Source organism: Myiozetetes cayanensis, unplaced genomic scaffold, assembly GCF_022539395.1.
Source record: "Myiozetetes cayanensis isolate MyiCay16 unplaced genomic scaffold, myiCay2020 scf20-37, whole genome shotgun sequence".
Lineage (NCBI taxonomy): Eukaryota > Metazoa > Chordata > Aves > Passeriformes > Tyrannidae > Myiozetetes > Myiozetetes cayanensis.
In genome coordinates, this window is record NW_026087412.1 from 9850528 (window position 1) to 9864241 (window position 13714).

The window sequence follows — 13714 nt, forward strand, 5'->3', positions numbered from 1 at the left end:
CAGCAAGACAGGGATTAAGGAACCTTTGTGACATACTTATCAGTCTGTCAATTTAAGACAAAAGTTCCTTACAAGAAATACCCAACAATTCCATTACTGAATGAAAAAGTAGCCAGGACACATCAGTGGAGGGGAACAGCTCCTCTGCAGCTGTGCTCCTTGGCAGAGCTGATTCAGCAAGCTTATTAGATAATAAATAAATAAAGGATGTAGTAACATGAAGCTATTAAAAGAGATCAGCTGCTGGATACATCACAGTACTGAGTGCTCAGCTAGAGAGGACTTAAATTAATCTGGACAAATAGACACACATACAAATGCACATATATATATTTGTCCTGGTTGTTTATATAAATATTGTGCTATAGATATTATATTTTATATTAAAATGGTTATATATAATATATGAAATAGAATATATAAAAATATAAGTATTTTTATATACCTTTGTCTGGAAACAGAAAGAAAATATTCCTCTTGAGTGAAATGAAAGACCACATGGTTTGCAGTGCCATGTTATCTCTAACCAGATTACACTTCAGAGGAAGCATTTACAAAAGATTAGTTGACAAAAGAATACAATCTAACTAGAAACAAATAAAAATAAAATTCATGTCAAAAAACTTACAGGAAAGGGAATTTGGGACAGAAAAAAACCACTTTATTAATGGAGTAACAAGAGAACAAAAATTCATGTAACATCAATAACAAAAGAAGGTCTGTCAAAAAAAAAGCCTTCTCTCCAAGGCTATCAGTGTTGATCATCTAAAACCAAAAAGGTGCTTCTTGTGAAATTTTACAACACTAGATAGAAAAAACATATTAAAAACTGCCAAGACCAAGTGCTTAGGCAAACAACTCATTGGGGTATGTCAAACTGCAGAGGAAAGAATTCACTGAAAATTTTATTCAGCAATTTTCCAAATTATACATATGTGGTAATTCTCAAACTTATTTACGAGACAACAGCAAATCAGCTTTCTGCATTTACTGTTTTCCATAAGCTGTCACCCTCACTGTCTGTCTAGAACCTGTGGCACCCATTAATGACAGCCCTACACCTCAGGCACGGGACAGCTGGGGCCAGGCCAATCTTCAGAGCTCTCCACAGCACACACTCTCAACTTTTCCTAAGTGCAACAGTTCAATTAAACTGACTTCATTTGATAGGGATTTTATCACCAGGTTCCTCCATATGGTTTTTTGCATCAAACACGTCTATAACACATTTAGAATTCCCACCATGACAAAAGCCATGACATCTGAGAGTTGGCCAAAATACACACCTGCAAAATCACAAGGTTGTGTCAGAGGCAAGAACAGAACAAGTCGAGCATATTTGTTACGTGACAGATCACATTTACAGGAAGATATAATGGGCTAGAAATTGTCACAGCATTCCCAGGAAAGATCCAGCAAAAGGACAGCACTGGTTTTGTGACCATTATATTTCATCTGTCTGACCACGAGGTGGGGAAGGAAAGCAGAGAGAACACCCCTCAGAAACCAAATCAAAACACCACCCTAGAGAAATGGAGCTTGTACATTCCACTTAAACTTCATATATTTTCATACAGAATTGATAGAATGGCAATAACTTGATAGGTTAATTATACTATTATATTAACACTAGAAGACTCTTCTCACACACAGCTACACAGATGACTGAGAAAGAAGCTGCCTGTTATCCTCATATCCAAAATCTGTCATTAATACGAGGGTAAAAATGGAACAAGAAATACAGTCAGCAACAGACTGTGTCAGAATCAAAAGCAGCATGTCCTGACTTATTTCTGTCCTTCAATAATGAACTAAAATCCTGCTCAAGTTTTATACCAAAAGCTTAAAGCCAGGCAAGTATCATCACTGGCCATCCTGTTCCTGCAGCATAAGCCCAACTTCCTCAGGACTGCTCAAGGAGGTAATTCATGCCCTTCTTTGCTGCACTATTATCACCAGGGAAAGTCATCCAAAAACCAGCATGGTCTTTAAAAGGTTATAAGATGACAGCCAAGTATCAGAAGACACAAGCCATTCACAAGTGTCAAATGAACAGAGAAAATAATTTTTTTATTTTGGTTATAAGGACTGAAGCTGCTACAGGAAGCTCAGCAGCTGTGATTTGACCTGCCCTCAAGATCCCAGAATCTAAAAATCTGTCTAATCACATTGGTGATGAAATTCTCTCTGCTCTTTCACTTCCCATCTTGTGACAGCTGATATACCACTACTGATTTAGATGCAAAGAAATAAATGCAGGAAAAAAAGTCATTTATTAGTTAAGAACTACCTGAAAATTGCCAGACTTCTAGTAAAAATGCAATAAAAACATTAGAGTTGGCAAAGCAGAGGTCACCTCACCTGTTAACACAGTAGTAGCGACTCTGGGAGATGTAGGGTGTGCACTGAGTTTTTAACCGTTTCCTCTCCATCTCCTTCCAACTGTCTTCTGTGCATTTTCTCTTCATCTGTTTGTCTTCATGTTTGTTCTCAACATACTCTGCATATGTTTGGATCCTGTAACTCTCAGCATACCTGCTGGTGTTTACAGCTGTGGAGCAGAAGAGTGATGTTATACACAGAACTCTTCAATGGCAACTTATAATAACTTATTTGGAAAAGCAGGAGGCAGCGAGTTGTTTGTTCTGTTCATATAAACCACTTCTAGTTCCATTGTTAGCAACTAAAACAAAAAAACAAAACCAAGCCAAGCCCAAATGCCCCACTCTCCAAAAGTCTCAGTGTCTGAATTAGATGCTCAGAACTCTTCTGAGGGTCAGACTTCACGCAAAAAGAGTTAAATCTACTTAAGACATTTCTTTTAAATTAGAAACGATCAATTCTTCAGTCGCAACCCTCTTCCAGATTGCTTGTTGGCAAGAAAAGATTTCCTGGATTTTTTCCCTTTTAGTCTCATTACTTAACCCAGCAGGTTTATTTTGCAAGTCTGCCAGGAAAAGACGACATTTGCAAAGCCTTTGCCAAAACTCTGTTTGATTGCTGTGAAACATAAGCTTATTTGAGCTGCATTTTTGGTTGCACAAGATATCCATGGAAGAAGCACTTAACTAATATCCAGCTGTTCCAAACTTGTATCTTTCTAATGTTTGGCCTCAATTTAACTAAAAAAAAAAAAAAAAAGACTGCCAGTCCAAGGTAGAAGGATTTCTGTCAATGCAAAATTAGAATTGCCTTAAAAATAAAGAAAAAAAACTTTCACTGCCTCCACTCAGCAACAATTTAACAACATTCCTTGAGTCCCAGCATCTTCACAGCTCTCAGCCTTCAGCGAGCGAGCCAAGCTCTGGCCTGATGCCATCACTGTAACAGATGAATCAGCAAATTAAACTGACTGTCAACTGGTGTCTTCTGCTGTTTCCAGCCTAACCCTCTGAAAGAAAGTATTGTAAACCAACCAGTAAACCAGCTTAAATATAAACCAAAACCAAACCAGCAAACCCCAGATTGTTCCTCATATAATCGGGCCGCACATTTCAAAATACCATAACTGGAGTGGAGACAAAACCCTGATTTTATGATGGACTTCCAATTTTTGTGTAGCCATTTCAGATGCACAGCCAACTCTTTTCTAGTTGAAGTGTTGTTATCTCCAAAGCAGGTATTCTGTGCTACCTCTGGTCCAAGGACTAGAAATGGCAACCTCCAACAGTGCATTTCAGAAAAGCTGAGGAAGATGAGTGGATGGGTGGATTTGGTTTTCCTCCTCTTTCAGGACAGATCATCTACTCTGCATATTTGCTATGTATGTCACATCTCACGGCATAGAGATGCTGCTGCAAAGTCTTTGTAACACCTGTAAAGCTGGGCCAAGAGTGCTGTATATTTAATTTTAATACAAACACAAATAGCAGCAGATCTGATTACCAGCTCCTGAGATGGGTGCACTAACCAAGAGGAGGCAGGCAACCCCCGGGTGTTTGTTGGGAACTGGGAAGTTACAGGATGTGTTTGCAGGAATGAGGAGTGTATTTATTGCCCATGGAGTTCTGGTGCAGGCACCATGAATGAATGACTAATGCTGGCTGCAGTTTGCTGCATGCCAGCCCACATTCCTCAGGGTAACATTTGTTTAGTTCAACTCAAGTATGTTTTTACTTGCTAAAATCAAGCACAACGTTACCATGGATCATCTGTTACACAGTCATTTGTTAAAACACAATAACCGTCTCGCATTATTTGTTTTGCTACAAACTACGAACCAACGCTAAGGGTCTGCCATTTAATTCCCTGATAAATTCAGCCCTTTTTTATGGAAAACAAAATAAAAATATATGCAGGTTAAAAATAATTTTGAAATAAATCTGTGTAAGAGTCAGTATTTTCGAACAAAGACAACTCTGCTGTCTTGAAATAAAGCATGTATTTTACAGCAACCCATTCATATGACAGACACACAAATATATGCATATAAATATATAGCATATACATTTAATATAAAATGTTACATGCTGAATATATTGCTTCATCATTGACCAACTGAAAGGAAGGCATATGGAGAAGTCTAAGGAGTCACACACACAAATCAATCCTGCATGGTCTTGAGCTGAAGAGCAGCTCCCTGAAAGAGTTTAAAATACATTTTCTCTGATGGTTTTCTGATGAATGCTGTTCATATTGCCAAGCAAAGCAAATACAGTTACATCCTTCTGCACTGCCAGCAGAAGAAATGCATTCATTGCTGGAATGCTTTGTGAATTCTAACAAATTCAAGAGAACTTAGGGGGGTTATTTACTCCTTTATTTAAAGTGTAAGAGAGGAGACAACTCTTGCTGTGAGAAACCCGACCTAGTAACCAACTCTGCATTTCACCACACATTAAATGCAGCCCTAAAGTAGAATAATAGTAATTGAAAATCATTTGAGGAAAAGCATTTCTGGAGGACACATCTTCTCTACTTATCAGGCAAGATATTGAACAGGCTGACAGTTGTTGAGTGATCCAATAGGAATGTGTACAAAGATACTCTTTTGCCAACTCCTTGCTTTTATGCAGAGCAAAATCCTGACAGATGGCCACTGCCAATATTAAGCCTCTTAATAAATAGACAAATATGTTAGAGAACTGTGTAGGTAAAGGAAAAACAACAATATACAAATAAAACCAATACACAGAGCTGTACAGATTAAGGCTGCAATACTGAACACTCAGGCTTATGAAACACTGAAGTAAAATTTCACCTGTGGAGCCTTAAAGGTACCTTTGTATCGATGCTGCCTCAATCGTATCTGATCGTGTTCTGCTTCAAACAGGGGGCTCTGCCTCACACTGCTCAATTAGTCAGGACCTAAGGCAGTATTTTCTTTTGCTCTCATTACTCACTGCTTGGTTCCACAGCCTTATTTATTGACTTCTAGAGCTCTTCATCCTGCACCTAAACAAGTGTGTTTCCTTAGCAGGAAAGAAGCAATCCTGGGAGGAACTATGGAGTAGTTATTGCCCTGTGGGGTATGGTACTCTTAGCCCTGACAAAAGGTTAATTCCAAAAAACAACTAAGTGTAGTGGATTAGACCATTTTCTCCAGGTTGGTTACAAAAATTGCAAATAAAGAAATTTTTTTTAGGAACTAAAACAAACAAACAAACAAACAACCCACAAACGAAGGGAGGTAAAATACTACATTAATCTTCAGTATCCATGAAGAAAATATCAACTTTGTAAAAACCACTGGCTGAACAGAAAAGAAATTAAGGCTGGTGAAGATGCATTTCTCGCTCCAAGGAATCAATGTGTTAGAGACTGATGGGGAAAAGTAATTTAACAATTTGAAGGATCCACAGTCTCTGAGTTCTATTTGGTAACAGCAACAATCTGCAGGCTGTATCAAAACTGAAAACATCAGGTTGCACATGGTGCTGCCCGGCCCTTTGCTACCTCTCCTGTATTAGCTTAGGATAGAATCTGCATAGGCACATTCTGCTAAAATAGACTTAAAATAAGAGTGTTTTTCAACACTCTCTTGTTGTCTGAATCCAGAACAGGGAGTATCTCTGTGATGACAAAGCAGATGTTCACTTTGCAGAGAAGATGGCAACTTACAGAGCAAACCAAAATAAATCTTTGAATCTTCCTGTTGGGGAAAATGGAAAAATGAATAAGTGATCTGAAGGAAAACAAAAGGAAGAAAAAATGCCAAGTACAAAGCATGGCAAAGAAAGGGAAAGATCCTTAGGCAATGTTTAAACTTAAAATATTTCTCCTGATGAAGAACACAGATGACAGAATAGTCCAGTGAGACATCTCATGCTATGCACATGTAAGTTGATTCTTATAAAGGATTTTAACTCCCTTAAAGATGAAGTCATTTAAATACTGAAAGAATTCAAGATACTTAACCTTTGCACCCTGTTTAAATACCTCAGTAATACATTTTGCAGCTTTTGTTTCAACTCATTTCAAGAACCCCAAATCAAATGAAAAGGTGGTCATAATGCTTCCAACATTACATTAAGAAAAAAAACTAATATATTCGAACTTACAGAGTACAAAGGGCATTTTGGATTTGGGGTTTTTTTGTTTCTTTCTTAATTGATGAGAAAAAAGTATGGCTGCAGGTGCCTTGAAGGCAAGTCTATAATCTGTCTTCTTAATTCCACATCAGTACTGCTGGAAGTTGTACAATAGCTATCTCTATATATGATTTATGCCACTGGTTCCACTGTAAAACCAGTAATTCATTTTCCTGTTGCAGTCAAGATTCCTGAAGAGAAGCAGAAATTCACATCTCAATCCCTGCATTTACTAAACACTGGAGAATTTTAACTTTCAGGATGACCAGTGAAGTGTTCAAATCTGTGAATGTACAAACTAAAAGTGTAAAGTGTCCAGAACACTTCTGGTCTAGTCAGAAAGACTCAGTTTCTTTTATTACACAAAGCACAGAAAGCTCAGACCTGCAGGACTTTTCAGGCAGAAATGGAACACACAGGCTGATTTCAGCTGATTTCATCTTGGTAGGAGCTGCAGATGGAGAATCCCACGTTGCTCCTTGGCCCCTGCCCCAAACCACCTGGTCTCACGCCTTCTAAACACCTCCAGGGACGGTGACTCCACTGCTTCCCTGGGGCAGCCTGGTCCCATTCCTGACAACCATTCCAGGGAAGGAACTCCCTAACATCCAGTCTGAACTCTCCCTAGTGCAAGTGGAGGCCGTTTCTTCTTGTCCTCTTGTTTTGTTACCTGGGAGAAGAGACCAACCCCTACCTTGCCCCAACCTCCTGCCATGAACTTCACATGAACTTCCTGGTGAGAACACAGTCATGGGAATTTCTGTAATGTAATTTTACAAAGGCCCTGGGGAACACAGTACATGGTACCTGCCCCTTCCCCAAATTTTGTATTTTAAAGTATAAATTTTAAACTGGTGGTAGTAAGCACTCATGCTAAGTGGAGGGTTCTACATAAAACACTAATAAGCCATAAAGTCCAGCCCTGTCTGAGAGACTCACAAGTTCAGAAAGATTAATGATTTAAACACAAATCATCGAAAGGTTGTCACAATTTCAGCTGCTGCACCTGCTTTAGTCCATTGCTCCCCTGCTGTCTAAACACATTGGCCTACTCAGTGCCTCGAGGAAGAGGATACCCTGCACACACTAAATTCTGTATGAGCTCATGTATCAGGGCACCAACACATGGAATAACTTAACATTATTTCAATGCTTGCCATTTATGACAAGCAGTTGCTTTTCACATGTATTCAAAATTTCAGGTTAAGTGTATTTATTGCATTTTAAAACAGCAAGAAAAACATTCCCAGGAAGATTCTTAGGTTAAGTTATTCTAAAACGGAACCAGTACTCTTTAAAATATTGCAGAAGTTATTCATAATCAGAACACAGATGTTATTAAACTGCACCTAAGCCTTAGGTGAAAAGAATAAAGTGCAAGTGTTGACTGCCAAGGGAAAATAAATCACATTATTTTTTTGTGGACCACTGATAAACCTGTCCATTATTTTCATTAAGTTATAACCATGTCAAATGCAAGCCTTTAAAGCCAGAATTGTATGCCAGAAGTTGGTTCTGAGGTTTGTTGTAGCAGTGCACACACTGCTTTAGCTGCTGCCACACATTTCACAAGGGTGTGCTTCACGTTTGACAGAAATGCTGAGCCCACACCAAGCACAACTTGGCAACAGAAAGTTCTGTCTCCCAGGTGTCCAACTAAAGGAGTATCAACCATTTAACAAATTCTTATTAATTACCTACTTTGAACAGCAAATTCCAACAGAAAACAGACTGTGTTTACTGTCCATTATTGTTTTCAGGTGCTGACGTTTATTTATGTTCTAACTGTAAAGGGTAACCTGATTTGATACAAGAACAAACCTTTTTTGCTTGTTCTAATAAATTAGAGAGGCTGCCAATATGTGAGTTGCATGAATAACCAAATAAAGGGAAGATTCTTGGACATTACTGTAGGCAGCAAAATGAAACGTTTAAGTCTTGACTCTTGTTTTCCAAGGTTTCTAGTTTGTGTGTTTTAAACGTGCCATACTCAGTCTGAAAGTTAGGAGCAGCTCCAAAATTGCCTATAAAAACACTGCCCTTTCCCCTACTTATTTTTCAGGGAGAAAAGAGGAGACAAGTCTTTTTAAGCTCTGCAAAGATTCCCAGGTCCTTCAGGGTAACATTTTAACAATTAGAAAACTGGGATGTGCATTCTCCCTGGCAACATCCACACTCTGATTACCACGTGAGATCTGAAGAGCTGCTCATTAATTTAATTCAGCTAATCAAATGTATCCTTTTCCAGCAGGAAAGCATATGGACCAATGTTTTATCAATCACTTTTGGACCAGAGTTTAATGGTTACCATCCACGCCATTACCTAACTCAGGAACATTGTTTTAAAGAGCACTGGGGGATGAACAGATACATTTTATTACCCACGCATTCAAAGTGGATTTCTGTGCATATTATCATGAGAAATCCAACATATTCCCAGGGTGCTGATGAACCAGCTTTAGTCCATTTAAAATAACCTGAAGCCAGGAGAGTTAGAAGCAACAGGAACAGCAAAGCTCAGCACAGCACAGCAGAAACAGCTTATACAAAGTGTGACATCTTAAGAGATCTGTCGTTGTCGAGGTTAAGCATTATAATTAATTATTTGAAATGTGAAAAACAACTATCAGAATTTTCAATACAACTCTCAGATACAGTTACACAAAACAAATCATATTTCAAATTGTCTTGTAACACCTACAAAGCTGAACAAAATTAAAAAGCGTTGGAAGTGAGTTTTTAAGGAACCAGCAGATTCACCAGCTGGTTATCCTGGGCATGCACATCATGGGAGGATGGCAGAACAATCTTTAAATCATCTGCTGTTCAAGTCTGTAACTTTACACGAGCTCAGTCAAATATTCAGTATTTGGATCGCTGCTGCAACTAAATAATAAAGGCACCTTCCAGATATAAACTGAGTTTAAAAAATCTGGTAGACATAGAATCAGGTAACACTCCATGCAGGTTATTACAAAACCAATCCTATTTTCATAGCTTCTTCACACACAAGTCCCTTATTAAAAAGGTGCAAAATAAGTGTGGGGGTTTTGCAGTGCTTAGAGTCATCTATAATGCAAATCTGAACACTTAATCAAAACTTCCAAACACTCTTCATGTTCTCAATCCATTTATGTTCCAATAAATGCTTTTGTTGCACAAGTGCTTTCTTAACTATAGGTATTAATACCAGCTCAGTCAGAAATATCTTCTAGAGGTAAGCATAGAAGTAGGTCTGCAACAACATCTTGCACTGTATCCCACTGTCTGACAGTTCTCCAAGGCTTTCTATGCAGCCCAGAAGCTGCAGACATTTAATATTTTTTTTATTAACAGGTTAAAAACCAGGTCACATTGTTAGTTTTCCTATGTTCTTCACATAAGCATATCTCACTAAATCACAGGTACAAACAGTGACTTTTATTGCCAAAGTAGTTCATTAAAGAATTTAAGACCAGGTAATAGAATAAAAGAATTGATTTTATGATGTGTTTATTACAGGGGGGAAAAAATGAAAAAAAAACCACCAAGAGTTTTAAGCCATTTTACAGTAAATATCACAAGGGTTTTTGGTAACTGAGGTTGCTGTAGTTTATCAGCTTGGTTGGCTCACTGCTTTCAGTCTATGAGACCCTACTGACCTGATTTCACAAAACCTATGGAAGACTATAATCACCTGAGCTCTCAAACAAATTACATGTTTTCTAGCACGTAGGCCACAGAAAAAGCCTCCCTGTTTGTCAGAGCACACACACACAAAAAGACACACACACAGAGCAGTGCCAGAGACTCAGTTCACATATTCTGCACACAGTTCTTTCCACAACGTAGAGTTGCTATAACAAAAACAAAACAACAAAAAGCCACCCCAATATTTTGACAATGGGTAAGTAATTGAGGTGATGGCAGCAGGGGATTTACTGCAGCAGCATCTAGGAAGGCTTTATCTGACATAATTCTCTATCTGGAACTTCTCACTAGAAGTGACCTCACCCTTATATCCATATATACAGGAAGAAACAATGGCTCCTGCTGCCATGGAGCAGTTGGTGCAAGGAGGCTGCTGGAGAGCTCTGCAAACCTCTGCAGAGCCATGGATGCATGAGGAGTATGACAAACACCCACAGGGTTAATATGGAACTACAGAGATGCACTCACTGTGCATCCAGAACCTCAAAGCTTCTTTATCTGAGTTTGGTAAGGTGGATGATCGGGAACTCCGTGGGGTTTTCTGTTTTGGTTTTTTTTTTTTTTTTTCTTTTAAGAACTTAAATCATGGGAATTCTTGCAGGATGCCTCTTAAGTGCAACAAAATTTCAGCCACTTAATCAGAAATGGTACATAAACTGCTGTTCTTATTGGCTCCACAACATCTCAGTAAACAGAGATGACACCACCATAACATCCCCCAAGTGATCGTGTACGATGGCCCACTCCCAGTCACTGGTCCCAAAAGTAAGTTTGTAAGTCAGTCCTCAAAGACATACAAGGAACCAGTACTGCGCTACCTGCAGGTTCAGGTACTTAGAGGATCATGGAACGAAACACAAAACTCTCAACCAAGTCCAGTCTGGGCTTGTCTTTGCTGGTGCTGGTACTGTAAAACTCTGGTTCCTCTGAGTATCTGAACCATCAGTGGTTCTGCCATGGGAATCACAGACCCTGTTGGCTCAGGGCATTTTACAGGAGCCAGTTAAAGTCTGAATGCCAAAGTAAATCCAGCAACACTCACCTATTTGCACTTGCTCTGGCTGGCTCAGTGACACAAATGCTGATGTATCATCAATCCACGACACCTGAATGTTACCTAGAAAAGGCAAAAGAAATTATTATGACTGTTTTTATCTTAGGTTAAGTCACAGATTTTATCTGATGTGACGTGACATAAGAGAGTCCATTAAGAATAACTGCACCTGACAAGGCTTCTGCCCACTGTAAAGGTGAGCAGTGCACACACATGGGCCTGGAACTCCGAAATTTCGGGCTGCATGTGCACCCTGAACACCCTCAGGCCCTCATGTCCTCCCTTCATGGGTTCTGTAGAATTCTACTAAATAAATTGAAGCAATTTTCTGGGAATTTCAGCCCTTGACTCAGATAAAAACATCTCTTTGGGTGATGATAAACTCCAGCAGAGCGGGGCAGCAGAAGATTGATCACACGAATGGAGAACTCCAGTTATTGTGACACTAAATCTTCCAGCTCTGGTTTGTTTGGATCCCACTATCCATCATTTCCTGCACGTGCAATAAAATCTTAATTTGGGTCAATATAAGGACAAATGCACAAGATCATGGAGCTCATTTGGAAGCTGTTCCAATGGAACAGTGACTGGAAGGAAGTTCCTCTATTCATCAAGCAGTTGGTGCTTTTTCTGTGTGAGCAGCTCAAAATGTCACATTAGCACTGGAAGAGCTCATAATCAAGCAAAAGCAGAGGAAAGGATTCCTACTCCAGACACGAGGTCTTATTATAGTCTGAAATCCATTTACATCTCCTGTCTGCATCTCAGTGCTCTACTGTTAGTACAGTTCAGATACTGAAAATTGGTGCCATTTTTTTTCAGGTAGACTAGGAAATCCAGTTATACATAATGTTACACCACCATTTAACCTTCAGACATTACAAGGTTAAAAACAATGATGCAGAAAGGCTTAAAAGACATTTATTCTCAGTTGTTTAATCTATTTAAATCTAATTTAGCCTACAGGTTACAAGGTTATAGCAGTCTCTTCTGAAATCCAGCCAGATTATAAACAGATTTTCTAATTATAAAAAAATAAAAGCCTAGATAGATTTCATTTGCATGCTATGTATTTGAGTAGCCAGCTATTTAGGAGTTTAAGTTATAATCATTTTAATCATTGCCAAAAGCATAATTAATTCAGTATGGTTTCTGACATTTCCCTGTACTAAAAGGCTAAGGCTGCTATTAAGGAGAGCCTACACTGAGGAGTCAGATGTTAGAATTTCTTTAAACACTTTTTAGGGCAAATAAATTCAATTTTTCATAATTCAGTCTTTGTAGAACACAGATCTTTGTTGCCTGTGGGTTCAGGTCTTTACTGCAGAGAGAACACCTTTTGGCAGGACACTGATACTTCACAACCCAGGAAAAGCCTGACCTGATTTACAATTACAACTCAAAACTGTGCATTTGATGGGACCCAACACTGAGCTTCCCTTAAGTGACAGAAATTACTGCACAACTGAACGTTGTTCCACGGGCATTGACAAGTCAGTGCTCTGAATTTCTTCATGTGTCAAGTTCTCCTTTTCTGCATTACTAATTACAAAATTTTCTAGAAATCATTGGAGACATCTGAGACCATACTTGTGTAACCCCTCAGTGTGGCAGTGCTGCCCTGTGTCCCTTTCCTGCCTCTACAGTTAATTCATTCCAATCTACCCTGAACAGACCAAAAGAAAGATGAGAAAGAAGAATTTCCCTGAACATCTTGCAATTGTGCCCTTGTGTAAAACAGCAAAGATGATCAATGACAGACAAAAAAATTCTCCTAAAGTGCAGCTACTCAAACAGACTTCAGTGCCCTTATTTTCACTAAGTATTTATTTTAATAAGTCTACAAAAATCCAACCTACTGATGGCACATCGTTTTAGTCATTGTTTCAGAAAGGCTGCTGCACTCTAAATGACTTCTGACTTTGTATTTTTAGCTAATTAAGGGTTTCAGTGCCTGCCAACTCACACTGCCTTTATACTCAGATTTATACATTTTAAACATATAATTTAAAGAAACAGTCCAACATTAAACAGTGGGTGCTGAGTTGCAATCTGAAGAGAACCACAGCAAATGCTCTCATCCAATTCTCCATGCTCAAGAGATACTCCTTTCACACTGTGTCACATTTCATTATTATTAAGAAGCAAGAATTTAAGAGAGATAAGATTAATAAATTAGATCATTCAGCAATACTGCTAAGCACTCAGTAAATATTGTGCATTTCAAAAGTATGGTGAAATGGGAATAAAGCTCTGAAAAGCAAATGCATCTGCACTTGCAGTACAATATTTAGCCACCAACAGAGCCACGTGCCACTGACTGCAAGGCCAGTGCAGATAAGCCACATACTGCAATGTGGATAATTAATAGAAAACAAAGAAATAAAGCAGGAAACTTCCCTCTCCACACTTCCAGAATGGATCAAATGGCTTCAACACT

General features: G+C 38.7%; 1 protein-coding gene across 1 annotated transcript in view; it reads right to left on the reverse strand.

Annotated features, from left to right (window-relative positions):
• Positions 1-13714, reverse strand: part of PARN (poly(A)-specific ribonuclease) — a 41852-nt gene that overhangs the window by 4546 nt on the left and 23592 nt on the right. Inside the window, exons 21-22 of the mRNA XM_050317291.1 lie at positions 11263-11337; positions 2362-2551 (exon numbers count right to left, since the gene is read on the reverse strand). Of these exons, the coding sequence (XP_050173248.1) occupies positions 2362-2551; positions 11263-11337 (265 nt within the window). The remainder of the gene's footprint in view (positions 1-2361; positions 2552-11262; positions 11338-13714) is intronic.